The 27,117-nt window shown below is 36.0% G+C and overlaps 1 protein-coding gene across 3 annotated transcripts in view; it reads left to right on the top strand.

Moving 5' to 3' along the window:
- The window catches only part of LOC149805241 (uncharacterized), a 42,246-nt gene extending 18,369 nt beyond the window's left edge, over nucleotides 1–23,877 (top strand). The window contains exons 1-2 of one of the 3 annotated variants that reach the window (XM_089948768.1): nucleotides 1,551–1,667; nucleotides 21,408–23,877. In XM_089948768.1, the coding sequence (XP_089804894.1) occupies nucleotides 21,475–22,833 (1,359 nt within the window). In that variant the 5' untranslated portion in view covers nucleotides 1,551–1,667; nucleotides 21,408–21,474 and the 3' untranslated portion in view covers nucleotides 22,834–23,877. Of the gene's footprint in view, nucleotides 1–1,550; nucleotides 1,668–19,219; nucleotides 19,480–21,407 lie in introns of those variants that run through there. The other 2 variants (XM_089948775.1, XM_089948783.1) reach the window with 2 other exon arrangements.
- The last annotated feature ends 3,240 nt before the right edge of the window (nucleotides 23,878–27,117 follow it).

The raw sequence follows: 27,117 nt of genomic DNA, 5'->3' as shown, positions 1-27,117 counted from the left end.
ATTGATAAATAAGCCTTCAAAAATGGTTCCTGGCTATTTCTGTATTTATTCTGAAATAAATGTATGTGTATCCATTGGTCAGTCATTCAAACCGTTGGTAAATTGGTGGTCAGTTTTTCGTTGGGTGGGCAGGAAGGTCGCTATGTGGGTAGGTAGGTAAATGCATAAGGAGGTAGTTTGGTAAGTAGGTAGGTAGATTGGTAACTGAGTCCATTTAGGTAGGCACATAAGAGGATAGGATAGAAAAGTAGTAGATAGCAAGAAGAGTGGCTACGTAGACTGGTAAACAAATCCACTATTTATCGACTTTAAAGACTGAGATAAGCTAAAATTCACCTGAATGAATGGATATCCCCTCCAGCGCCGCCTACCAACCCCTAAAAACTTTGCAACAGCCAAACTAGATTCTAATGGGTAACCCTTCAAATGTGAAACTTTTTTTTTTACATCTGTATGGTTATCCATTATATTCCTAGGTTAATTTGTAAGAAATTCCGTGATTTAATATAAATTTATAGACTCGATGATTCAGCCCCAATATAGACTATGTGATTCAACCCCCATATAGACTATGTGATTCAACCCCTATATAGACTAGGAGATTCAACCCCCCCCCCCTAAAGACTAGGTGATTCAACCCCATATAGACATGATGAATCAACCCCCATATAGACTATGTGATTCAACTCACATATATATTTGCTGATTTAACCCCCATATAGACTAGATCATTCACCCCCATATAGACTAGCTGATTCAACCCCCACATAGACTATGTGATTCAACTCACATATAGATTTACTGATTTAACCGCCATATAGACTAGGTCATTCAGCCTCCATATAGACTAGGTCATTCAACCCACATATAGACTAGCTGATTCAACACACATATATATTCGCTGATTCAATCCCCATCTTCTTTTGACTCAAATCAGAACTCCTGAGTAACGGTGTACATTTATACCATACATCAGAAACAGATTAAGGCTTCAGGGGTCCCGGGTCTCTTCCGTTTGGGGAGGGCCACCTAAGATATAGATACAGAAATACACCCTGAAAGCAGTCCTTAAACTGTCCTTTCTATGTACATGTATATATTTATTATACATATATTAAATATGTATAAGACGGTTTAGGTTTATATATGGTTTAATTAAATCCACGGCAACCAGGGGGCCCCCATGAATGATGGGGGACGGAATACACGTACCGTGCTTCCCCACCTTAATAGTGCACTGCCATGGATATCCCCAACCACCACATTGGTCCTGGGCGGGAGGGTCTAAAACGTTCGGCAATAGCTTGGCTAAAACAATACTAGCATCACTATGGCAGCCCATGGATACATTAACGAACGTGGCCATTTGATGAATTTATTTGTATTTCAATAAGCCTTTAAAAGGCATAACAGGTTAAGAACGTCCATTATTGATAATAAATTTATTGTATCAAGTAGACAAGGCGCAACCTTTGTGTAAATGGAGGAATATTTGTGCACAATACATAACAAATTACATCCTAATCACGCGAGTCGAAGTTTTGTATAGGAACAAACACGTCAATAAACTACACATACCAAGTGCGGAACGTTCCTTAGAGCGGACTTCTTTATCGTCTGCTTTTCCCTGTTTATATTGGAAAAAGATAAAATAGACGTCCAGAATGGTAAGTTCATCTTTTTAATCACAACCTTTTCTGGATCTTTGACAAAAACATGTTAATATATGATAAGAAAATGTTCAGAATTCCATTTTTTTTACGTTTGGATATTCAATTGTAAGTTGATGTCATATCTTATCTACTGTGCGTATCTAAGGCGAACCAGTTATTATCACAAATTGCCCATTATTAATTTTTAAATTCCTTGCTTGTTTGCCACGTAATTTGACGCCATGAAAAATCTATAATATTAGTGCACAAAAGAAAGTCTGATGAGTCAAATGAAAGATATATCCTTCTCTGTGAAGCCATTCTGCATATGCCTTAACTTTGTAGATTTAATGGGGTGTGTGTGTATGTATATATATATATATATATATATATATATATATATATATATATATATATATATATATATATATATATGTATGTATGTATGTATGTATTTGTCTCTATGATATTGGAGATTTTCAGCTGGTAGAATAATTACCAGTAATGTTCCCTAGATAATTAGAGAGACATGTAAAGCAAAATGTGCATGTATACATTCTTGAAATCTGTCTCTAACAAAATATTCAATCTGGATTCATATGCGTACATGGCGTACATAAACAAATTAACATAGTTGTGTGCTTTTGGTGATTATATTACTGTGCATTTAGAGATCGTGGGATCAATCAGAAATGATCGTCTGCTATTTATATGGTTTCTTACAGGTATTACTGAATTCATAAAGTTCCTTCATTTATCTACACTTGATGAAATGCATTAGTTACAAGTTTCGATGTGCCAAAATTATGTTCCTTTCGTTAGGCACTAACCTGGACAAAACATGTCCAAACATCAGCAAAGGTTATGTGGAATTTGCTAAAAATAGTTGCATTTAAATGAATCGTCGGGACATTTTAATGCAAGCAGGAGCGCCCACAGAAATAATATTTTTCGGGTGGGGGGGATGTAGTGGTCAGTTATAAAGTATTACGGATGTAGACCAAAATATGTTAAGAGTGTGAAATCCGGGGGAGGGGTGGGCAAATGCCCCCCTCCCTTGTCCCTATGTGCAGATGCCTATGACTGGAAGTAACCTTTCCAAAACATCTCAATCATACCTATCTGCTTTTGTCATTCTACGCAAAAGCTAAGCCGCTCAACTCCATGTACATGTTATTTTCTATTTAGACTGTAATGCTGCTTTCTATTTAATACAATTAACATTCTTCATCAAATCTCCACAAAAAATAAGAGAAACATGCCAATGGTTGTCTAAGGACTCTAATAGGATGCATAAACAGCTCATTGGCCAAGATACTGCGCGACAACTTTTAGTTTGCTATGTAGTTTCCACGTGACTATGTCATTGCGTTAAAAAACTGGGTGTCGTGACGCAAAGCAATAAGTGGACATTTAATTTGGCATTTGGATGTTAAAAATAGAAACATTTGCTTCATCTTGTCTATATATTGTTTGCTTTGCATACGATCATTCCATCAATTAACCCCAACATATATTTAAAGGCACGTCATTTTTAACATATATTGGTAAATTTTACTTTGTTTACTACTGGAAGGAATGTTTATGTGTGTAAAATCTCCACACGATGGGGGAAAACAGATCCCTGTGATAGTGTGTGTGTGTGTGTGTGTGTGTGAGAGAGAGAGAGAGAGAGAGAGAGACAGAGACAGAGAGAGACAGAGAGGGTCAGACACCCCCAGAATTATTGCAATCCAGGTACTAGTATTATAATTGATATACAATTAATCATTGGTTTAATCCCTTGTCCTGTATTAGGGTTTATCTTATTTCAATCACAATTCTCATTCAAAAATAATTATTTCAAACAGTGGAGGGGATTTTGCATGTACAAACAAAAGCACCAACTCACACAAGCACGTACGAATAAACCCGCGCGTAGTAACATAGTTCTCACCTTGACACGAGAAGGCAGTGTGACATTTCACAACTAAACCATCTCCAGAATGGAACAGATGCTCGTAAAGGACAATTTAACGCCGGCTTTTCCCTCCAGACACTGTCGCTGTTATTGACAGTCGAGAATGGGCATGGGCATTTTATGTATTGATATGAAACAGTGTTCGTTCACACCGATAAAGTATACCAGCAAATGTCATTGCAGCTTCGAGAACCATCCAAAGGTTTATGTCTCAAATTTCGGTAGCTGCCATTCGGTCCAGTTCGGTTATTTACGAAACAAGGATTGACCGTGAAGTTACGAGTGTTGTTGCTGTCCTTGTTGTAGGGTTTAACGCAATTTTCTGCACATGATAAGCTAGCTATACGTGGCAGCCGGTATAACTGGTGGAGGAAGAACCATGGAAAACCCCGGGAAGAACCACCTACCCACGAGAAGTTACTGGCAGGCTTTCTGACGTACGAAGTTGCGAGTGAATGTTTTGACACGCAACTTCTCGGTCAGTCCTACGGTTAATCCAAACAGAGAAATAGCTGAACGTGATCCTAACAGATTTTCTTTTTTTTTTTTTGTGAAGACGGTTTACCACGAACAAAATGTTTGATTTTACTGTAAATGACCGTACCAACATACATATTTTTGGCTCGCAGAAATAGCCGAGGTGGTCTGAGTATGTGTTCTGAACTTGTAAATGGGGTTGATTTTAAACGCATGTTCAGCTTCCCTTAGGGCGCGGACCGTATAAACGACTTTTAAGTCCACACCCTAAGATGGATAGGACCAGGTTGAGGGCCGTATGTTCCATAAGCTTGATTTTAAACAATGGGCAAGGTATCGATGTAACCAGAGGCAAATTTGCAAGTTTGTATAGTATACCGGCAGGGACCTTAGGATGGTTTGAATAGGACCCATTTAAAGTTTGGCCTGGCCCCAAGGTTATAAAATGAATTTCATGTGTAATCAGACTCAGACGAAAAACTATGACCTTTGATTTATCAGTGTTTGAACAATAGCCATTGGGGGGTGGGTTTGGAATTTAAGCCGAATTTGAGCATGAAATTTAAAAAGATATGAAGTCTTGTGTCTGTTGTAGAATGTTTTAATATATTTATCAGGTACAATATACAAATAACCGTTTATACAGAAATCAAACACCTGTTTACTAAACAATCACTTTTAATCTTTTACGTGGATATTATCCAATAAAAAGATAGATCTCAGTAAAATGAAGGCTAGTCCATTTTAGTTAAGTCAGAAAGTTAAAAAACAAAAACAAATAAAAAGTAAAGAAGCAACACTTATTCTCTAAAACTTAAATGTACAGTATGTATACAAAAAGAATATCTAATCAAAAGTACTGTTAATTGGGTCTGAACAAACACGCATCCATGTGAATATTGTTTCTCGACAAATTGCGGTTCTAATATATGTTTATACTTAAAAGACATTAAGCAAACGCATTGTTGATTTGATATAGAGTATGTTCTTATCAAACCAATAAAATACGTTAATGTAATGTTATATGCATGTTTCTATGAGCCGTGAAGTCCATTGTTCGTATTGCAGTCAACGGTAATTATAAATCTGGATTTAATGGCTGGGTTGATAACGTCTCAATGTCCTTTGATATAAACGAATTCTTATATCAATAAACAAGTTATTTAAATTATGTTTTGTATCCACTTGAAATATTTGATTATCAAGAATAGAGTTTCAGCCTTACACAACTGTTTAGAGTCGAATCAGAGCTTAAGAAGTGTGTTTCAGATACATTCATCCATAAAATACATATATTTATTCCAACCCTATGGCTTAAACTAAATAATAGACAAGAGCGAAAACCAACGAGTTTTGTCATATTCAACAAATAATTTATTTCCCTAGAATACAAAGTGAAAATTTAAAAAGAACCTGCGGTATTGCGATTTAAATCCAAATTAGTCCAAAAAATCCCATTACTAATCCTAAGGAATAAAGTTTTCATTAAATTCCAGTGGCGTTCAAAATAAGATCCGGCGCTGAAGGTGTTGATGTGTCCGTAGTCTTCAAAGTATTAATGTACCAGTAACCAAAGTGTGATGTTCAAACAGTCCTCCAGTTAATCACAATAAAATAATACAAGATGTCATTATCTGAATTCACTATAATTAGAAGTTGATTTTGTATCCAAGAGTATTATTTAAGAGGAACTTTGTATTTCCAGTGAATAATAATTTTAATAAACAATTTCACCCAAATCAAAATTGAAAACAACAATACAAATGATTCTGCTGAAAGATGTTAAAAAGTAAAAATGAATAATTTTTCAAGTAAACAAGATTTATAATAGAAAAAAACTAAGATACAAAAGAAGAGCCGGGATGTAGGACAAAAGTTCATTTATAGGTGTCACGTTTACTCAGCCCCAGTTCGTAAGTCGTGTATAAACTAAGGTACAATTACAATCCATGGTTGATGTCTAAACATTACCGCAGGCTAGAGTAAACTCTTACGCAATGTTACCGTGACCAGAGAGAAGACCCGACATCTTGGATCGGCACAGGCGTTAGATCGAGCGACTTCCCACCTATGTGTTACAGCTTAGTCCTAAGCTCAGAGGAACTACGAGGGGGAAACGGGGCGTGTTCTCAATCCGTTCCCACGGGGACAGACAGTGAGAAGGACATTGTCCTCTTAGTTTGATTGGATCGGGTCAAAGCGACATCTGATCGGAATTGAGACGGAGGTTGTGATAACAATTTCGATCCGAATTATAACTTCTAACTAGGAAGCGAAAATTTAGTCTCGCCTAGGCATCATAGGGTTACTCCGAGGAAGCCACTCGTAATTTGGCAGTAACACTTAAAGAGGAGATTCTAAGGAAAGACAAAACTTCGTAAAGGTCAGTAAGTTATTCGTTCGATTTTTGCAGAAGGTTACGGCATTGTAATTGTAATTATGTGTAGTATGTATACTTAATTAATAGGACCGTTTAGAACGTAGAATGACCTTTGTAATGTTCATTTACAGGCGTATTTTAATATTATTTAGAGAATTATGTAGATTGTTAGCTTTTGGTCAGAATCAATTTAGAATTCGCCAATAGGTTACTTCGTAGTAAACTAGTGCATTTATTTATGTGATATGTTAGATTTTACACATACTTGAATTGTGAATTTGGAAAATGGTTGAAGTGTAAGATTAGTTAATATGGATGTATGGATATATCAGAGCATGGATATTTGAATATTTGTGTACTTTGTATGAGTTCTAAGGTAAAGTAAGAAATGCGTCTGATTGCTGTGATATTGTTTAGTATAATGGCATTAGGAATATGTACTGATGTGACGCAATTTATTGATGTATGTATGAGAAGTAATTAATACCGTGCTTTTATTACGACGTTGTTTTACCATATAAAAACGTATGAGTATTTCGAAGTAAATGAATACGTAACCGAATAAATTTAAAAGCCGTTATCTGATGATAGACTGGGTGTAGTGTGGGACGAGAGGGCTAAGGAAAATATTGTACGGTCCTTGTGTTTTTACATGAAGCTTTTTTGGGGGACAGAACTTCCGGTTCAGCTGAGTCCCGAGTCTCTAAGAGGGGAGACGTAACCGAATAAATTTAAAAGCCGTTATCTGATGATAGGCTGGGTGTAGTGTGGGACGTGAGGGCTAAGGAAAATATTGTACGGTCCTTGTGTTTTTACATGAAGCTTTTTTGGGGGACAGAACTTCCGGTTCAGCTGAGTCCCGAGTCTCTAAGAGGGGAGACGGAAGTGAGACTAGCAGAGCAGTCGGAGTCAACAAATCTAGTCGGTATGGAGAGTTGAGGAAGATGAGGAAAAGGAGTCGAGGAGGGAGGAGAAAGTGGAGAAGGAGGAGGAGTATAGTGAAGTCGAGGAGGAGAAGGAATTTGGAGAAAGTCGGGAGGAACAGGAAAAGGAACTGGAGGAATAAGAGAGAAGAATGCACAGATGAGTAGAATATAAGGACAGGTGGAAAGCTATCTCACACTACTAGTCAAACGATGCAATAGGCCATCACACCGTAAAGCGGAAAGAGAGTACTTGTGAAATTTTAATCATTTGATTACTGAATTGTTATTAAATTGTTTTTCGTTGAATTTCATTTTTTTGTACATTCAATCATTTAACCGTCGGCATTGCTGACTGGGGGCTCGGAGCTTTATATCTATATTTCACTAATTTAACTTCAAACCAAAATCGAACCTGTGTGGGACTTCTATAATAATTTAAATAGAATATTGGGAGCACACCACCCCAACCATAACACATCGACCACAGTGGCGGCATAGTAACCCGTCACGTCACAATAGAAAAACATAAGTTATAAACAAGACAAGATCTGTTGCTAAAATTATAATAAATAATGCGGTAAACATCATGTACCACAGGTTATTCCATAGGAAATACCAATAACCATGATCAAAATCCAAATAAATGTTGAACTGTATTGATGATAATCAAAATATTTAAGCCACACTCATAGGGAAATATTTCAAAAATAAAAGTTTCTGGTCAGGTACAACATGAACTTTATTTTGGACAAAGTCAGGTCTGAAATACAATTATATATAACATAATCACGAATAAAAAAAAAACTAACAAACAATACAAATTAAATATACATACACATATATACACTACATACATACATACATGCATGCATGCATGCATACATACATACATGCATGCATGCATGCATACATACATACATACATACATATATATATATATATATATATATATATATATATATATATATATATATATATATATATATATATATATATATATATATATATATATATATATTTTTTTTTTTTTTTCTCCAATTTTATTGCAGTGTTTTTATTTGAGCTCGTCTGCATTAAGACCGCGTACCAGTGGCTATTCAAACTGCAGTACCCTCCTTAGTAAAATGTAAACAAAGAAAAACAAACCAACACAAACACTCGAAAATATGATGTGTTCTATTTTAAATACGAATTTCAAGTGCAGTTGAGACTAAACTGAAGTCATTCAAATAGGATTCAATCAATAACTCTTCATAAAACAAAAGTTAAGAAAAAAGTCGATCCCTCACAACACTGGTTCTTATTTTTAAGTAGTTATTTAGTTTGAGAACCATTTCGATATTAAATGCATAAGTTTAAAACATAGTGTTTGTTCCAATGCCGAGTTCACGCTACTTTCGAAGTTAATAAAAGAAACCACACTTATTATATTGGGCTTTATAAAACGTATAACGAGTCTAGACAAATGTGGATGGGACATGGCAGTGGCTTTGAATGTTGTTGTAAGACACCGTATATGCCCTCGTGAACGTTCGGTCGACTGTAAACAGCGTAGACTCAGATGGACCATCTCAGATCAGGGCCAAAGTTAATATCATTATTAGAACAAAAAGAACAAACCTTGAACTGTTGGCGATTCATGACAGGTCTGTTTTTGCTGTGCACATATGGGTGTGCGCTTTACTCGAGTGAATATTTTTGATGCTAAAAAACTTTGGTAGTTGATGAGATTTAACGACACGTTGAGCATTAATGGCTCTATTATGTCAGAGGAATGGAAGCTAAGTATCTTTTCAAAGAATTCACTGGGAAGGTTTCGGGTATTGAACCTGCTATCCATGGATTACAAGTCTAACGCTCCACCAAATGGTATTGCGGCACCAGATATAGCACGGGATGCCTCATTATTTCCAGTTCTTTTAATGTCCTCATTATATTATGTCTATACAGACAATATTATAGTCTGTATGCATAATAAATAATGAAAGAAATATAACCGGGAGTACTATGAATGGCATATAATATGCATGTTTCGTGTTTAATAGTAATCGGAACTGTCAGTAGTAGGGTACAGTTGATTTGAGAGATTATTGAAAAATGGGTCTCATTGACCTTGACCTTTCATCATGATGTGCAGCCATGAACTACGCTTACTGTGCAGAAACCATTATTTTCTTATTAGACCTACTGCTAGTGTGACCTTTCGCCCTTAGTCACCAAAAAATATATAGGTTTGTCTCTTAGCCTAATGAAAGTCATCCGCAAAATTTAGTCTAGGAGTATACTCTAGCTCCAGAATAAATGTTATTCTGCAAAACAAAGTTTTCATTGAGTCACGATGATTTGACCTTTGACCTTTATGTCCCATCATCAATAGGCCTCTTCCTTTGCAGGCCCTCCACAGCTTTGTTCAAGGTAATTGGTGTAGAACTGTTCTTATTATACTTTTTTAATTCTTCAGACCGGCGACCATGTAGATAAACAGTCGAGAATCAAATTTTTTGTGCAGAAACCATTTTTTTTTCAGTCATAGCGACCGTTGAGTTTACATTTTAACTCCAACAAAAACAGACTTTTCTTTATCCCATGTTCAAGTTATCCACAAATTTAAGTCAATGTCAGTGACGTTAAACTAATGTTATTAGACGAAAAACATTTTTCTTCTATCACCCCCAGAAACCTTTATTTTTTAAATCTCTTTTGATGCCGGACTCGATATACTTTTTTCTTACCCCAAGTGCAAGCCATCCACAGTTTGATAGCTGTACATGTTGGTAAAACTGGATATTATAATGCGGAGACAAAATAGGGAACTGACGGACGGACATCATACGATAATAAATTACGAAGGACGTATAAAAATTATATCAAGATATTCAGAAAACATACAAGATATGTATTAAAAAAATACAAGAAAATATTTAATATCAATGTTCATATCTTTTCGTTGTCGATATAATTACATATAGAATTTGTGTATTAATTCTAGTTGTTCAACCAAGTACAAATTATCATCGATCCTTTACTAACTCTGCCTCCCTCCTCTCTCTCTCTGTCTCTCTGTCTCTGTCTGTCTCTCTCTCTCTCTCTCTCTCACACACACACACACACACACCCCTCAACCATTCCTCTCTGTAAACAAAACAGTAACAGAATAAATCACTCATTGAAAGTTATGTTCACTGGCAAATTCGAAATGTTTTATATTTATGTTTCTATAATGTTGTACTTGTAACAAAGACAATAAATCATTCCTGCCAACATGAATAGAGGACTTACTCGTGATGGGATGGTATAGTTGACGGGATAGTACGACTCCGTTAAGACTCTAGAAAAGACCGTTAGGAAAAGAACTGAACTGATTTTAAGCTCAGGTTTTTGTAGTTTGCTTTTAAGGTTTTTGTTTTGTTTTCCTTATTAAGAAACATTTCATTTAAAGTTGATTTCATGGACACTGGAATAAAGACCGTTTCTTAATCTCGTCAGGCTGACAATGATATACTGACACTTGAGTTTTCTTCTTTCTCTAACTTAACAAGAGAGAGAGAGAGAGAGAGAGAGAGAGAGAGAGAGAGAGAGAAACTAGACTGAAAAAATTAAGAAATTTAAAGGTCTTTTTTTCAGTAATTTGTTGACGTTACGTGAATTGATCATGCTACTGGTTATTGTACTGCATATGTAGGTAAAAGCACTAAAATGAACTGTCCCAAATTCGACCCAGAAATGATTCTTCGTTCCTTGGCCTTTCTATCATAAGCCAATCATAAGCCTACGGCAAACTAATCAAAAGTACCAGAAAAGCTTATGAAAGTTTTCGATAAACCCAGCTATCTCTGTAATTGGGCAGTTGTCCCGGTATGAACTGTACAGGTGCTCTGTGTAACGGGCCAGTTTGTTGACGATAGCATATCAATAAAAAAATAAAACATATTAGACAGATTATACATTTTACATCGGTTCATTTGTTGTCATTGTTGACTTTCCGGTTGTTAATATTCCGGTCTCATTTTTATTTCGACCGATAATACTTTTGATAAGAATACAGATCTATGGTGGCTTGATGATTAGGACGCTTACATATGCGTTCCAGGTGGAATTGGGTTTAGTGCTAGACTTAGTACGGCTATTATTTCAGCATTGTCTGCAACTTTGGAAAAAGAGGTTTAAGTTTCCGCACCTTTGTGTGACCAGGTCCGAATATAATAAACGGAGACCCCAAACTCACCTACCATGTTTGTTTAAAGACTGGAAATTTCAACTTTGGGGCTCTGCTACCAGGGAACAGTCACCCTATTGGAGTCAGTCTCTTCGGGGAGTAACAGTGCAATTATGCATTTACTGACCTAATTCTAAGAGAAACTAAAAACCAGACGTTAAAGGCAGTTAGGTTCATGGAAATTAGCTAATAGACTATAAAGTAAAGCAAAATTTTGGTCAAGAAGCGGCTTAATTTGTGCATTAAATATTTTATTCCATCTGAAAAATAAAATCGTAAAATTAGCTCAAGTAGCATTACCATACAATGTTAGCAACAATTAACGTAAATGGAATTAGAAAAGCGTAATAGTTTCTATCTGATTTACAATTTTCCTTTTATGATATGATATTGAAGGATTTAAACACGGTCATAATGTGCGCACACATAGATATACAGAGAGAAAACTTGTAGAAATACAGTAGGTTAATAAATATGTGTGAAATGTTAAAAAGTTTAATATACAACTCAGTTACCTTCTTTAAAACTATCTTAAACAATAATTTTATTATTTTAGTACGACACTGTAAATTTTCAGCAAGATGCTTCAATGATCATCACATCTAACAACACGCGCTTCTTCTCTTATTTATGTCCAGTCCTAACACTAACCTCTTAATGCTGAGCACCAAGCGAGGCAGCTGTTAGGACCATTTTTATAAGTCCTTGGTATGACTCGACCGGGGTTTGAACCCGCTACCCCCCACAGGGGCTCGTATCGTTGCTTACAATTTACCTGTTGTATATGTACTGTATAATAACTATTATTATATAGTACATGTATGACAGATCAATTGTAAGCAACGATACGAACCCCTGTGCTACCCCTAGCATCCGGGGAGGACGCTGTAATCACTATGGCCACCGGAGCGCTATGTCCAGAAATGTGTCCCACGAAACAGCGTTGCTCTAAAGGACTCTATTGATGCGAGGGCCCTGGTAGAGGAAAATTCAACTAACAACGCAAGGCCTTAGTTTGTCATGTAACCAGCTTAAAGTTTACATTCAAGTACCGCTTCTGAATTGACGTGCTAATCCCTTTGCAAACGAGAAAACGTTTTCAGTAATTTGTGGATTAAAGTAGAAAATCCTTTTTGGAATTTTAGGAAAGGGGTTCAATTACAAAGATTCACAAACATGTCATTTGTCTTTTGATCCACAGTGGTTCTTACTTTCAACAGTAAGCGTTCTGACGTGGACCTATATTAGCTATATAAGCGACTGGTTACTTACACGTGATCACCATGAGTGCCAACGCGCCCAATGAGAGGGGGTGGGGAATAAAACAAAGCTGCTTTATTGCGTGTAAATTGTTTAGATAATTAAATGTAGACCACTTATACATTTTATCACACTATCATAAGCGCAATTCTATTGATTAAATTAACCAACGGAACTTGTAAAATTGCGTTCAATTACCGTCTATAATCTCTTGTAAGTCAAGTCAAACTGCAAGCAACAAAGATCGCGGTCTGCCATAGCATAATGAGCCCGCTGGTCAGAGTTTATGTTATTTGTTCTACTGATTATTCCTAACAAACTGCACCGACCCAGATCTGCCGGCGCATTATGCAATGGTAAATCTGGGTCGGTGCATTCTGCAGTTGGACCCGTCTTGTAAGCGAGTACATACGGTACGTCAGGAAACCGTTTCCTACTTAGCGACGAAAAAAATATGAATCGCCTCTTTTGAGATCAAGTAGATTCTTTTGCGTCGAGAAGAGGGGTTGTCCTTCGGTGTGACCGCTCCGGTGGCCTAGTGGTTAGAGCGTCCGCCTCGGAGGTCGTGGGTTCGATCCCCGGCCGAGTTATACCAAAGACTTACAAAAATGGTACTAACAGCTGCCTCGCTTGGCGCTCAGCATTAAGAGGCTAGTGTTAGGACTGGTCGGCCTGGTGTCAGGATAATGTGACTGGGTGGGACATCATGCTACATGTCTGAGACATGATGCCCCAGTGCCAGACATCACTATAAACTGCCATACTGCAGACATCGTAGCTATATGACTGAATTTTTTTTTAAAGCTACGTTAAAAATCCAAATCTCTCTCTCTGTTTCTCTCTCTCTCTGTCTCTCTCTCTCTCTCTCTCTCTCTCTCTCACACACACACACACACACACACTGTCCTTCCGTGCACTTCTATTCTTTTGAAGAACATATTACGCAGGCTGGCCACATACCCTCATCTTGCCGCATAACAAGGGTTTCCGTCTTTGTTGCTAAAATACTGATGTATAATGTGAAAGTGTAGATTTTTTCATTGTCATTTTAAATGTTTAACTGAGCATAGATTTCAAATTCCTTCATCTACTGTTTTTTTTTCTTCTTTATTTCAATTTTTCCCAGGTATCTGAACATATGGAAGGATGAATTACTGAACAAAGTCTAGTAATGATAAATACTTCCACCGATTTCTTACCATGCGGATTTTAATATTTTAAATGCGGATATTAGTGTGTGATTTGGATTTTTATTTTTAAATCTGTGGTCACCTAATCATGCGGCATTTTTCGCCGCCCTTTGATTATAATCATGCAAATAGAACGTAATTCGCCGTCTTTCAAGACCCTGTTCTTTTTTCGCCATGCATTATAAAAATTGCGCGTGCGACACAACTTAAGACCAAAAATTATTCCATCCGAAGAAAATGCAATTCCTCGTTTCTCGACCCCCCCTGAGAACAAGGAAGAATGAAGTATATTCCTCGTGTTTGATCTATATCGCCTTCAATTTTGAATTTTAATTGAATCGTACCAATTTTAGACAAAGCGAATAATTTACTATGCTACTTTCAACGTGTCCTTTAATTTTCTTGAAGGCTACATTTGTTTAAATTGTTTTGCAACTCAATGTCAATATTGTACAATATCATTTGAAAAATAAAGTTTGCCTTTCAATACCGTTCTCTGTGATTGGAATATTCAAGGCCTCTAGTGGACTCTTTCATGTAGAAATCTAAATTATGACTGTTTGCCGGCGCATTCTTTGAAACTCTAGTTTATGTAAATGTAGTTAAATTTGAATTCTCATTTAAAAATTTTAATTATGAATAATGCCGGATTCTGACTTTTAGCTACTTTTGAAATCTCGGTTGTCTCTCTAATCATTTTAAGTTGAAACGCTTTAATGTCGACATCTTTTTTCGAACGAAAATTCAGGCGGTTTCTTATTGGTGTCTTTGCAAAAATGGTGGCTACATGTGTGTTGAAGAAAAGCGAATACCAGGTAGATACAAATGTATACTTTCTCACACCCATGGAAAGTTTAAAGTTGGAGATTGATACTAACTAACGATACTCTGTTGTGATTTAGTGCTTAACGTGCCAGACTATCGACCATGAGGGCGCAAGTTCGAATCCCACCATCAGATCAACCTGACTCGACTACCTAGGTGTATCCATGCGCACTGCACTTAATTTACTTGTTGCTGTGACCTATAAAAAACCAAACCCAACAACTTAAAAATAATATATTGTGGTGAGAAATATTTTGTAGTTGTACCTCCAATTGCAGTACGTGCGGTGTACCAGTCCAATTTTCGAACGACACGTCGAGCGATGAAACTCACATCCAATATTAACATTTATACATTAATAATATTAAAATGATAGTATATGTCAAACATAATACATATGTCAACCATTTGCTTTGATTTCATTGTCTAAAATCCTCAACCGGAATTATAGATTATTAGACTTGGATGTTTTGAAACCTGGACTTGGCTGAGTTTATTGATTTGCAGATACACCAAGAACATTTTAAAGTTACTGTAACCCGAAAGCCTTTGAAAATAATCCAGGTATTAGGATATATTGGTGTCATGCCGTCCTTGAATATAATGGAATCTAAATCACAGGTGCTATTTACAACAGAATCAAGACCAAATTCTACCTAATACACATATCAAAAAACGAGACACAAAATTTTGAATACATTCAGATAGATAATAATAATAATAATAATAATAATAATAATAATCATTATTATTATTATTATTTATTATTATTATTATTATTATTATTATTATTGTTGTTGTTGTTGTTATTATTATTATTATCATTATTATTATTATTAATTATCATCATCATCATCATCATTATTCTAATTCTTATCCTTATTATTATTTCTTTTTTTGAGAGAGAGGATAAAATTCCGTAGTGGCGATACAAATAATATCTCCAGGAATTACACATTAAAACTATGGAAGTATAATATACACAAACACAAATGATCTAAGTTTTGGAGACACATACTATTATTTGCTTCAATATACAACTTGACTTTATAAACGAAGCGTGTGTGTGTGTGAATAGGATTTTTAACGTAGCTTTAGCAATTTTTTCAGTCATATCGCTACGATGTCTGCAGTGTGGCAGTTTATAGTGATGTCTAGCACTGGGGCATCATGTCTCAGACATGTAGCATGATGTCCCACCCAGTCACATTATCCTGACACCAGGCCGACCAGTCCTAACACTAACCTCTTAATGCTGAGCGCCAAGCGAGGCAGCTGTTAGTACCATTTTTGTAAGTCTATGGTATGACTTGGCCGGGGATCGAACCCACGAATTTCCACATCCGAGGAGGAGGCTCTTACCGCCGGAGCGGTCCTATAAACGAAGCAAAAGTTGTAATGAGACAAAGACTGGCCTACATCCGGGTCAGTGCAAGGGAGAAAAATGGATATTTATATAAGAGAGAAAGAGTATATCTAGGGTAATATAATATTATTTATATGAACGAATGTTCTGTAGATGTAAACACCAGCTCCTGTTAACAAGGTCTGGTACTTTAGCAACTAGCCAGTCAGGAATGAACTCTTTCTAGTTTTTCAAGAAAACACATGGCCTGAATTCATCTCATGAACATGTTTATTTTTATCCTAAAACTATGTAATGTGATTACTAAAATTATTTCATCAGTGCACACCCACAACAAAAAAGAAAGCTAGCATTATTAGTATTTAATATGATGTTTACTAAATGACCCTTATAATTTGTAATCATGACAATTAACACACATAATATAGATATACATAACAATATATCTAAAGGGGAATCATTCGATCGTCAAAATCCAGCTCTGTACAATATTATCAGTAAGTCTTTTGGTTTGAACATAAAAAAAAGTAATCTGGTCTCCGTCACCAAACAAAACATAATGAAAATCTCACTGATGTAGTAAATCTCGAACAAGGGAAGTTAAGTTTTGTTTGGATGGGAAATGGTCAATACTTCTGTGCAAAATAGATAGATAGTTTTTATAAAGTTCGTACTATCTGAATTAACAAAATTAAACCATAACAGGGTATTCAACGATTAAATCACCTCTTTTACTAGTACTAATATTAGTACCCTTACTCGTACCTCGTGGACAGGGTACTAACATGAGCATATACGTGTTAATGGAGCAAGCCGGGTGTGAATCACACCCAGCGCTCTTTTAGCGTAATAATAACACTTTAAACACATTCCTTGCATATAATCCAATAAATAGAGTAGTCCTCTTATTTAATACCGGAAGTATCGAAAATCATTGTAGAAATAGTTGTAAAATCTCGTTTACTTTTTTCAGCCGATATTTTCGTTTAGATCGTCCGCCATGTTATTTCAAATAATGATTACTTCCGTTCTCAGCCTCGTCTGTTTGTGTGCCATATTAGGACATTGACGCCTTATTTGGAAATGTAAACAAATCGTAGTAAAAATTTGGCGCCTTTTGGGTCAGAAAATCTGCGCATTAAAAGTAAATACGGTTTATTGGCAACATTGAAATTCAACCAAGAAGCGATTATTCGCACTTGATTGATAATAATATAACGTAGAATATCCAAAATATGTTCTGGCAAGCCTTACGTAGAAAAGGGGTCACGGCGAGAGTCTCGCGTTGTCTGTCATGGTGGACAGGATAAGGTTAGAGTAACCATACCAATTTATTTTATCGTGTAAGGGCTTAATAAAGTCAAAATAAGCCAAACTTCTTTCACAACATGATTATACTTATGTAGTTGATTTCTACACTGTTTGTTTTTCTGACTTTAGTGATGATATTGTTTGCTCCATTACATGATATTGGATCAGTTCGTAGCCTCAACCACAACAAAACAAGTTGAGGCTACGACATCGTAGCTACTCTTTTACGTCTGAAGTATATTCATAAACAGACAAACGGTTCACAGCATGTTTTACGATATCAATAAAAAAAGTGACTGAAATGCTTAACAAGTTTTGAGCTATTGACCAAAACTAATTACATACAAAAAAAATAATGATAAAGTAGATATTTACTGTACTAAACATTATTTTAAGTTAAGAAAGTCATTTCACGACATACAATCACGTTTTCTACGATTAGCATGCCTTTCAGATAACCGGTCTGTCACTTCGCATTCAGATTGGAGCAATTTGTCAATTTCTGAAATAACCCGACTCATGTTCTTACGTGTACCTCTCAAAGTTAAGAAAACATTCCGGCCTGAATCTATGAACCAACAGCATATCCAATATGCTTGCTTTTAAGCCACGTTCTGCAAACACTAGCTACTGTATTCATCTATTATTTCAGGCACGAGGAGCTAGCTTTCTCTTCTTTTCTTTTAAACTGATTCAAATCAATTTATTTTTGAGAAATTTTTAAAAAAATTGGGAATGTGAACATTTAGACTAGTATACACATGGCTCATTCCGAGGGAAATCCTTTGAATATTCAGTTATGCCTATTGTGACAAAACCACTAGTTATGTGATCCCCACTAGCCCTACCCTTCAAATACACACACCTTATAAAGCCGACGTAGAATAGGCCGTATGTATCTTCCAGAATGACATAAAGGGTAACTAATTGAGGCATCCGTTTTGACACGGGATGCATACACGGATAATGTTTGAGCTGCGAAGGTCGTGGACGTTTTGAACGAATATGGTTTATACAAGAAGAAAAAAAAATGCCTTAGGATTAAAAGAGTTTCACCTTTTCATGCCTTTGTTTTGTACGCATTTTGGAGATGTGGCCAGTATTATTCAAATGTGAAGTTAACATACATACATACATACATACATACATACATGCATGCTTACATACATACATACATACATACATACATACATACATACATACTTTGTGCTATGACATGCGAATTGTTTCGGTCAGTCTTTAACTTTATTTTTTAAATTTAGCCATTTCTGGATGTAAATAAATTAAGTGCAATTCTGCGTTAAATATTCGTTAATTCAAATAACGGCTTCTGATTGGATGAAAACAATAGGTATCTCGATCATTATCGTATAGCACAGATATTGTATTATTATTAAGAAAACGGATGATGGATCACACGTTTGGAAGACATACGGTATCTTCACTAGTAAAGAAAAATACTTTGGAACTTGCAGGTGAATATATCATAGTGTCAACGGGTATAAAAGTTAGAAGACTACTCACAAAACTGAATGCCAAGGTTGTCGGGTTTACCACTCAAATCACCAAAATCAAGCATGTGACTTCCAATCGAAGTAAAAATATTTGTTAAGTCGGTCGGTCTTATCACTAAAATAAACCGGTAACTGTTCGCAATTCTGCGATAGGATATATTTACAAGCCTGCGTTTCTAAATTGCATGAGGTGCTTCAGCTTTATTTGCCAACACTTGTGAACATTACTTTTTGACTAGATTCAGTGTATTACGTTACATGACTTTTGTTACTTTCAAATCCAAGGGATGACCCTGAGGTGAATGACATTGCGCCTGACAGATTTATTGTAATGATGGAAGGGATTCATTCATTGGATCTAAACCTTGGAGGGAGCAAAATATGTGCTTTAGTTTTAAAGTGGTACGTCTTTATTACGTGTAAATTAGATAATTAAAGATTATAAATCTTTTTGGATACTAAAATGGGACAAGTATCAAATAAGGGAACACATGTATTATATCTGTTCTAGATGTATTTCCTTAAGGCCACAGGTAACTGAAGGGTACGTATCTGTTTTAAAATATAAAGTTGTAACTTGTAAATCATAACAAGCGAGTGTTTAGATTGGTATAATTGTTACTTTTACGTTAACTGATCGTACATGTAACGTTTACGTCTCTCTCTTTCTCTCTCTCTCTCTCTCTCTCTCTCTCTCTCTCTTTCTCTCTCTGAGGCACCAAGATGTAAACGAATGACTTGCTACCTCTAACAATCAATCGTCTCTAAACTCGATTTATTTCGTACAAAATTTTGTTTTACATTTTTATTGGATATAGAATGAATTATAAACTTAATATATATTGTGACTATCGATATTTTCGGTTTCTTAGCTTACTATTTCTTTGTCAATGGGCGTAAAACTTCTCTCTTTAATATAATTATTGGAATTTAAATATCACAATATGCCTTTCTCTTTATCAGTATGCGAAAATAGACATTTTTGAAACATGCCTGAAGAGATTTTTGATTACCAACCCCGCGAATACCATCTTTTACACAGTGCGTCTGGCCTCCACTAATTTTCTTCATTTGCATCAACTCTCTGTGTATATACGTGATAAAACGTACACAAGAAAACACAGAAAATCAAATTTAAAAAGCCTTTTGTGATTTTGTGTGTGAAAGTTTGACGTATTTATGTGATAAGTTTCTGATGAACTTGGATTACAACATTTTAGTACTTTCATTAACCCTAATTTGTGCACCAGAGTCCACAAATTTGTAATTTCATTTACAGTTCTGACACCAAAGTATTTTTATTATTGAATCTGACCCCTTCCTCGTTGTAAAACCATGGGGACTTTCAGAAAAACTAATTTTGCACCCCTAGGAGAAACTTTTGTTTCATCTCAGCGTTATTTCTTCCCCATTATAACCTGACATTTTCAGTTTATTTTGTGTTGCATATAAGTCTTTGGTAGGACTGGGCAGGGGTTCAAACCCGCGACCTCCCGCTTCCAATGCAGACGCTCTAACCACTTTTGAGTATTATGTACACTTTGAGTAAACAGACAAAGACTTTTGCTTTGGTACCCAACATTTGACTTGTTCCGGCCCTGCTTTCTAACTTCTGTCTGATAAAACTGCTCTGTCATGTTTCCACATTAAGCCTACCAAGGGTCGGTCCGATCAGATACACGAATTAGGCTATAGAGGGCGCTGGGCTTTATGGGGTGCCAAAATAGACGGAAGTGAATTTTTTGCGCGGGCGGGTGGGCAAAAGTCATAGTTCGCATAAGGCACTAAGAATTCTTAGGCCGGCCCTGCGCCTACCCCATCTCAACAGTATAAATCCAAGCAGGAAATTTTATGCATGATTTAAAAAAAAAAAAAACGTATTTGTATAATGTTGCTGTCCCAAACGTATTGTAAAATTGAAGAAATTCTCTTTATTGTGTAGTAATGCAGCTGTTAATCGCATTTACACAGAATAGAGAAATCTATGTAAAATGAACGGTTTTGCTTTAAAAATTATATATAATAACAAGAAAATCTACGTTTTTAGTAGATATAAGGAAATAGATCACTCGTGAAGTGGAAACATTTTTTATTTTCAGGGCATTGCTACTCAAAAGACATACATATCCTCCATATATTTTGTCAAGTGAATAATTTTGTTTTTTCTCGCGAAGTATCGCGAAATATAGATATCATTTAACTTTTATAGTGAGTCTTACAAAATGAACTTGTAACACCATTCTTTACTTTCTCGTCACATAAAATACGGTTGATACGCAGGTTATGATTCTGGAGCGCTTTTGGTGAAAACATGTTCTTTTTATTTTCAGGCGAATCTCATCGAATCTACATACAATCATTTTTCTGATATTCCAGAGGTGTTGGTTTTAAATCACGATGCCTCAGTTTGTGTTATCGGAAAACAAAGCAATTGTTCCAGTTATCAATGAAGACAACTCTGTGAAAAAGACAACAAAGCTTAAACTTAAAGAACGCTGGAAACAGCGTCTACTAGAGCGGGAGAGATTAAACGAGAAACGTGGGCCAAGAATTAAAGAATTAGTATGCGAAGATGTTTATTTGATGGATAACAAACACAGAAGATTTGACAAAAATCTTTTGACAAACAGTATTGCTTCAAGACTTAAACAATCTCTCCCTGGGGATGTGAATGTTACATCGACTGTACTGAATAAACTTAAACGAGAATCGCTGAAGGACTACATGCATCTGGCCAATTTGCAAAGACAGTACTCGACAGAAATGAATCTAGAATCGAACCGTCTTGATAGTGAAAGCTTTAAAGTGCTCAAAAGACACAACCACTTGCTAAAACAAAGTGAATGGCAAAGAAAGAAACAGGAGAAGATTGAAGCCCAAATGAGAGCTAAATCTTCAACGTCCAGTAGGGATTCCTCTTCGTCTCTTCCGAGGATCAGCGTGGGCAACCAACCAGAAGAAACTAAATACACAGATAGTCTGCCAGCGGTTCCATTGAGCGCGAACAGACGAAAGGTTCGCCAGGAAAATTTAGAGGACTTTGCGTTTATTGACGTAGATGATAATTCCCATGTGAAGGTGTTCAAAAAAGGAGGCATTTTCAGACCCCAGAACAAATATTTCAGCAAGGTGGAAATCATGGAAAAGAGACAAAATCCGTGTTTCCCGGAAAACACACTTGCGGAATATAAGACAGCGACAACTGACGATTCAGAATCACCGCAATTGTCAAAATCTCAAAGCCGAAAGGGATTACGCGTGACATGGAGCAGCCAAAGCCAGTATCTTGGAGAAACACCAGAAACGATTCCCTCATCTGAAGCTCGTGAGGTAAGTGATGAACTCACGACGAGGACTCTTACAACCGCAAAAAGTTCGAAGAGCGACTCAGTATTGTGGAGAAAGCCATTATATACAAGTGGAAGAAGCAAAATTGAGACTATAGGAATCCAGTGGAAGCTTCCATTTGGAGCAAAGCCAGAAAAACTCCCCAAACCAACTTCAGGAAGCCAACACTCCAAAAACTTACTGCCCGTTTCCATGGGGCTCCATAGGGAAGGGACATCAGTCTCTCAGACCCGATGGCACGTACAGAGAATGCAATCGCTTAACACATACGATATGTACCAAGCGTGGCTTGAGAAGCTAGAGGTTCTGAAAAACCCGAACTACAAACCGGATCACCCGCCTGAAAGGTCGAATACCTTAGCGAACTTCGTTGCGACAGGGAGGCAAAAAGTGACTGTGGACACTTGATATATTAAAGAAGTTTTCAATGGCCCGGAAAGTATATGATGTGTTTTACCAGAAATTAGATATATATTAGTTACTGTCACTGAGATATGAATATTTGAGGAAAGGGTGTTATTGAAACCGACTGAATTAAAGTACATTGTATTGTGTCCTGATAAAACAACGAGTAAAGGTGAAAATCTTCCCAATTGCCACTTATACATAGAATACAGTTGTGACATTAATGTCTTTCGAGCGAAAGCCCTTTAAGGATTTTAGATTAAAACAATAAACTCAAATACGTCTGAAAATGAGTGGTAGTAAGTAGGTTTTGCCTCTGTAATGCTGCACATATAATATTTGGACGTAATAGATATATATGTCTATTTCGTAAGTTTTTCGCACTGTCATTCGTTAACAGAATGATGATAATGCATGTACGATGGTTACAACGTGGAGTTAAACCCAAACCTCAATTTTCAGACGCTTAGCGACCGAAGGCAAACCCTTTTTTTTTTCTTGTTTGCTGAAATGGCGTGCGTCAATGGTGTGCCCTGTTTATGAACAGTTTAATTTGTAGTGTTGTTCATAGATGTTTTATGAGTGATTTGATAGAGCAACTTTTAGCCGGATGTAACTAATTCATATGATTCGAAACGTCAGAGGTCTTCTCCATGTAAATTAGCACGCTGGTAGGGGTCAATTCGCCAGGTGACCAGCTAGTATATAACAATCTAGACAATCTTACAACAGAACAGGCACGTTTGCAGAGGTGTTTTTGGTACTGGTTTACGGATATGAATATAAAATGTAATGAGTATATTAGAAAGCAAATACTTTAATTTAGGCCATTTTGACATTAATTTTGGTGAATGTTTACGACAAGTTAAACCTCTGTTGTTAACTACTGTATCATGGTGCCGTAGGCCTTTCTATTGCATATGTAAACATGTATTTTTAAAAAACTATGACAGTATATGTGATTGTATGACTGCATATCTCGATGGAATGTTAATCTATCTGCACAGTAATCACAATTAGATACATTATTATAAGGAATCAAGTCAATCCTGAAATGTTTATTTTTTTTTTTTCTATCCTCAAATCTTTGAATGTAACACCCTTTCTCATTTTGACCGAACATTACTCTGCGGCTGTAAAACTAAATCTGATAAACTAACAGAAGCCTTGACGCTAGATTGACGTCATGACATTCGTCCTAACATAGTTATACAGTGAATTATATTTGCAACTGATTTGTTCACAAAGGAGAATAATGAGGATTTCTTCTCACTAGCTTAGCAGGAAATTTTGCCCGCTGCCTCCACCGCAAAACTTAGAGAAACTTAATTATCTGGCCAACTATCAGTGAAACAAAAGTTGTTTCATGGAAGTTCTGGGCCACCACCCGGCATAGCCTGCTACCCCCACCCCACCCCGTCCCGTTTTGGCTGTTACTATGCTATTGTACTGCATATTTTCTGCATCTTTGTGATAAGGCTGCGCACATACTGCACTTTCAGACAATAAGACAAACGGCCTTGTCAGATTTATTTTCAGACCTTTCGTTTCAATAACAAAAGAAGGCTCCCCAAAGTATCAGTGGTTTTATTTTTTTCTGAACAAAAAAACAGTAACAACAATAAAAAAGTCATTCTGACGTAATTTGAACACGATTCTTCTGAAAATATAGTCCATTCACTCTTTCTAATAAAACATATTGTGTAGGGTGCTACGTGTTTAGGCTCAAATAAACAGCAACACAAGAAAGATTGAAAACAACACGCTTTGAAAAATTTAACAAATAATTTATTTCTCTGGAAAAATACTGTAAAAATGAAGAAAAAAAAATATGAACTTACGGTTTTAAGAATCAAATCCAAAAATAATCCAAGAATAGTCCAATAATAGAATTGTAAAAGTCCTAATAATAAAATGTTCTAAAGTTTTATAGTTCATATCGCGACGAAGAATCCCAGATGGAGGACGATGACGTATGCTGTAACCTGTAGCGTGTTGAAGTCTACAGTTCCTTGTAAAAACAAGAAATATCACTCCGGTTTCAGAAATCCGAATACATTTTTTATAAGAGCTGTCTTTGTTCAAGAATTTCGAATGAGCACACGTATATCTCCAGGAAAAAAGAATTAATCCTTTTGAATCCAAAAATAATTTGAAATAACTACAAACGACACAACACTTTCAATTGTATGAGCCCAACAGAGAACATTCCTCCAAAACAAAGGTTATATCGTATTTTAAAACGCAATTTCCAAAATCCCCAAGCTGCGAAATCTAAAGGGGATCACGTGATCTTGTTTATATCACATACGCCTAACATGACCCTGTCGAAAACCAATAATTTTACTCTAAGAAATACAATTTAAAAGAGTGTTTACTTCTTAATCACGTAGTCCCATCATGACCTTTACAAAAACCAATCATTTTAAAATAAAAATATAACTCATTTACGTGGCTGCTACTCATTTTGAATCAATGTTAGGATCTAGTTCAACATTTGGTGTTTACTAAAACGAACAGTCAAGGTCAAACTATTTTCTGGATAGATAAAGTACGAGTTCCTAACAGACATTATTTTGACATATAATGAAATTTTTAAAAAATAAAAATTTAGTACTTACAAATAATTAAATCAGGTATTAGTATATCAAATATTCATAATAAGGGTATAGAATTTAATATCTCAGAATCAAAACATTACAAGTTTCAAATTGCATTTTAAAAGCACCCCCCTCTCTCAAGGGTGCAATCTCACATTGGGGAGGGCGGGGGTTGGTACATATTTTTAAAAACAATTTATGCAAAAGATCCTCAAAGATTGTCTTCTAGAAATAACTGTTTTAGCTTTTTGAATCAAAATTGGGCTTCTTTTCGTGTTGTCATTTTGATTTTGCTTGGTTTATATGTTTTAACCGTACTTGAAACAAATTATTGGCTATAGTATGCCGAGGAAATGATAGCCAATTGCCTTTTCTAATAACACAATGAGGCAGCAATTGGGACGAAGCCCTAGGAAGCTATTGCATTTTAATGTTTCCGGGGACTAATCTTAACATGGAATGGGCACAACCGTAAACCAAAAATGAAAAACAAAACTTGTCCGAGACCCCTGAATTACAAGCCTGAAGCCCTTCCAACTTTGCTAATGCAGCTGCCAGCTTTATATTGGACAAATGTTCATTAAGTCAGAGTTTTATCTAAAATGTGCTATGCTACTAATCATGTATTTGAATGTTTTTGGACTTGAACCGTTTTGCCGTAAAACTAAATTATTTACAGTAAACATTTGAATGAAGCTCTCAAATCATAAAGTATAAAACTTCTACCCGTAATTAATATCCTGGTTTAGTTTAGCAGCACCATGTTAGTTGCTTAGTTGTCTTTTGACGGCACTTTTAAAACACTATTGACTAGAAAATGGGAGCTAAGTACTGCCAAGAGCATACAGAGACGGCCGACTCGGGACAGACAGATAAAGAACCCGCAATCCTTCGATTACAAGCCCGACGCTCTATTGACTGAGCTACACCGGCTCCAAGAAGGGAATATTGCAGCAATGACTAGAACATGCATATAATTTATGTTTACGAAAGAAATTATGGAAGATATTGATTTTGATTTTACGAACTATTTTTTTAAAAAGTTGTTCACTCCGTGTCCATACTAGGATCGCTCTTTTATTAAAAAGGTAATTTGGTTATAATTAAGCAATTTCTTCCTACAAATAAATATTTTTTAAAAAAGTTCACGAAATTCTACCAAGTGAGAGTCCCTGCTTCCAGGATCTCCACTTTCTGGTCGTGGACTCCGTTTCTTAAACTAGTTCTACAGTTTTCTATGCTTGTATGTCTGAATGTCTGTATGTGTGTAATTTTTAAAGTCTCTTTTTAAAAAAATCAGTCATATCCCTAACACTAACCTCTTTGGTACTGACCACCAAGCGAGGCAGCTGTTAGTACCAATTTTATAAGTCTTTGGTATGACTCGGCCAAGGTTCGAACCTACGACCTCCGCTCTAACCACCGGAGCAGTGTTTTGGACTTAAATTTTCAAAATGGGAGAGAGAGAGAGAGAGAGAGAGAGAGAGAGAGAGAGAGAGAGAGGATGTGTGTTTATAAACGACAGAAAACTTCCCTTAAAGAAAAGCATATATGTGCATTTAAACAAAACAAAAAAAAAAAAAGCCAAACGACAGAGTAATGTACATCCTGGATTGTTTCCCCGGATGAAAACCTACGTCATTATATTATTTTCAAGAAAAAAAGATTAAAATTTGTTCATATTTAC

This window comes from Sinohyriopsis cumingii, chromosome 2, assembly GCF_028554795.1.
Source record: "Sinohyriopsis cumingii isolate HCF-2022 chromosome 2, ASM2855479v2, whole genome shotgun sequence".
NCBI lineage: Eukaryota > Metazoa > Mollusca > Bivalvia > Unionida > Unionidae > Sinohyriopsis > Sinohyriopsis cumingii.
This window is presented reverse-complemented; position numbering and strand designations above follow the sequence as displayed.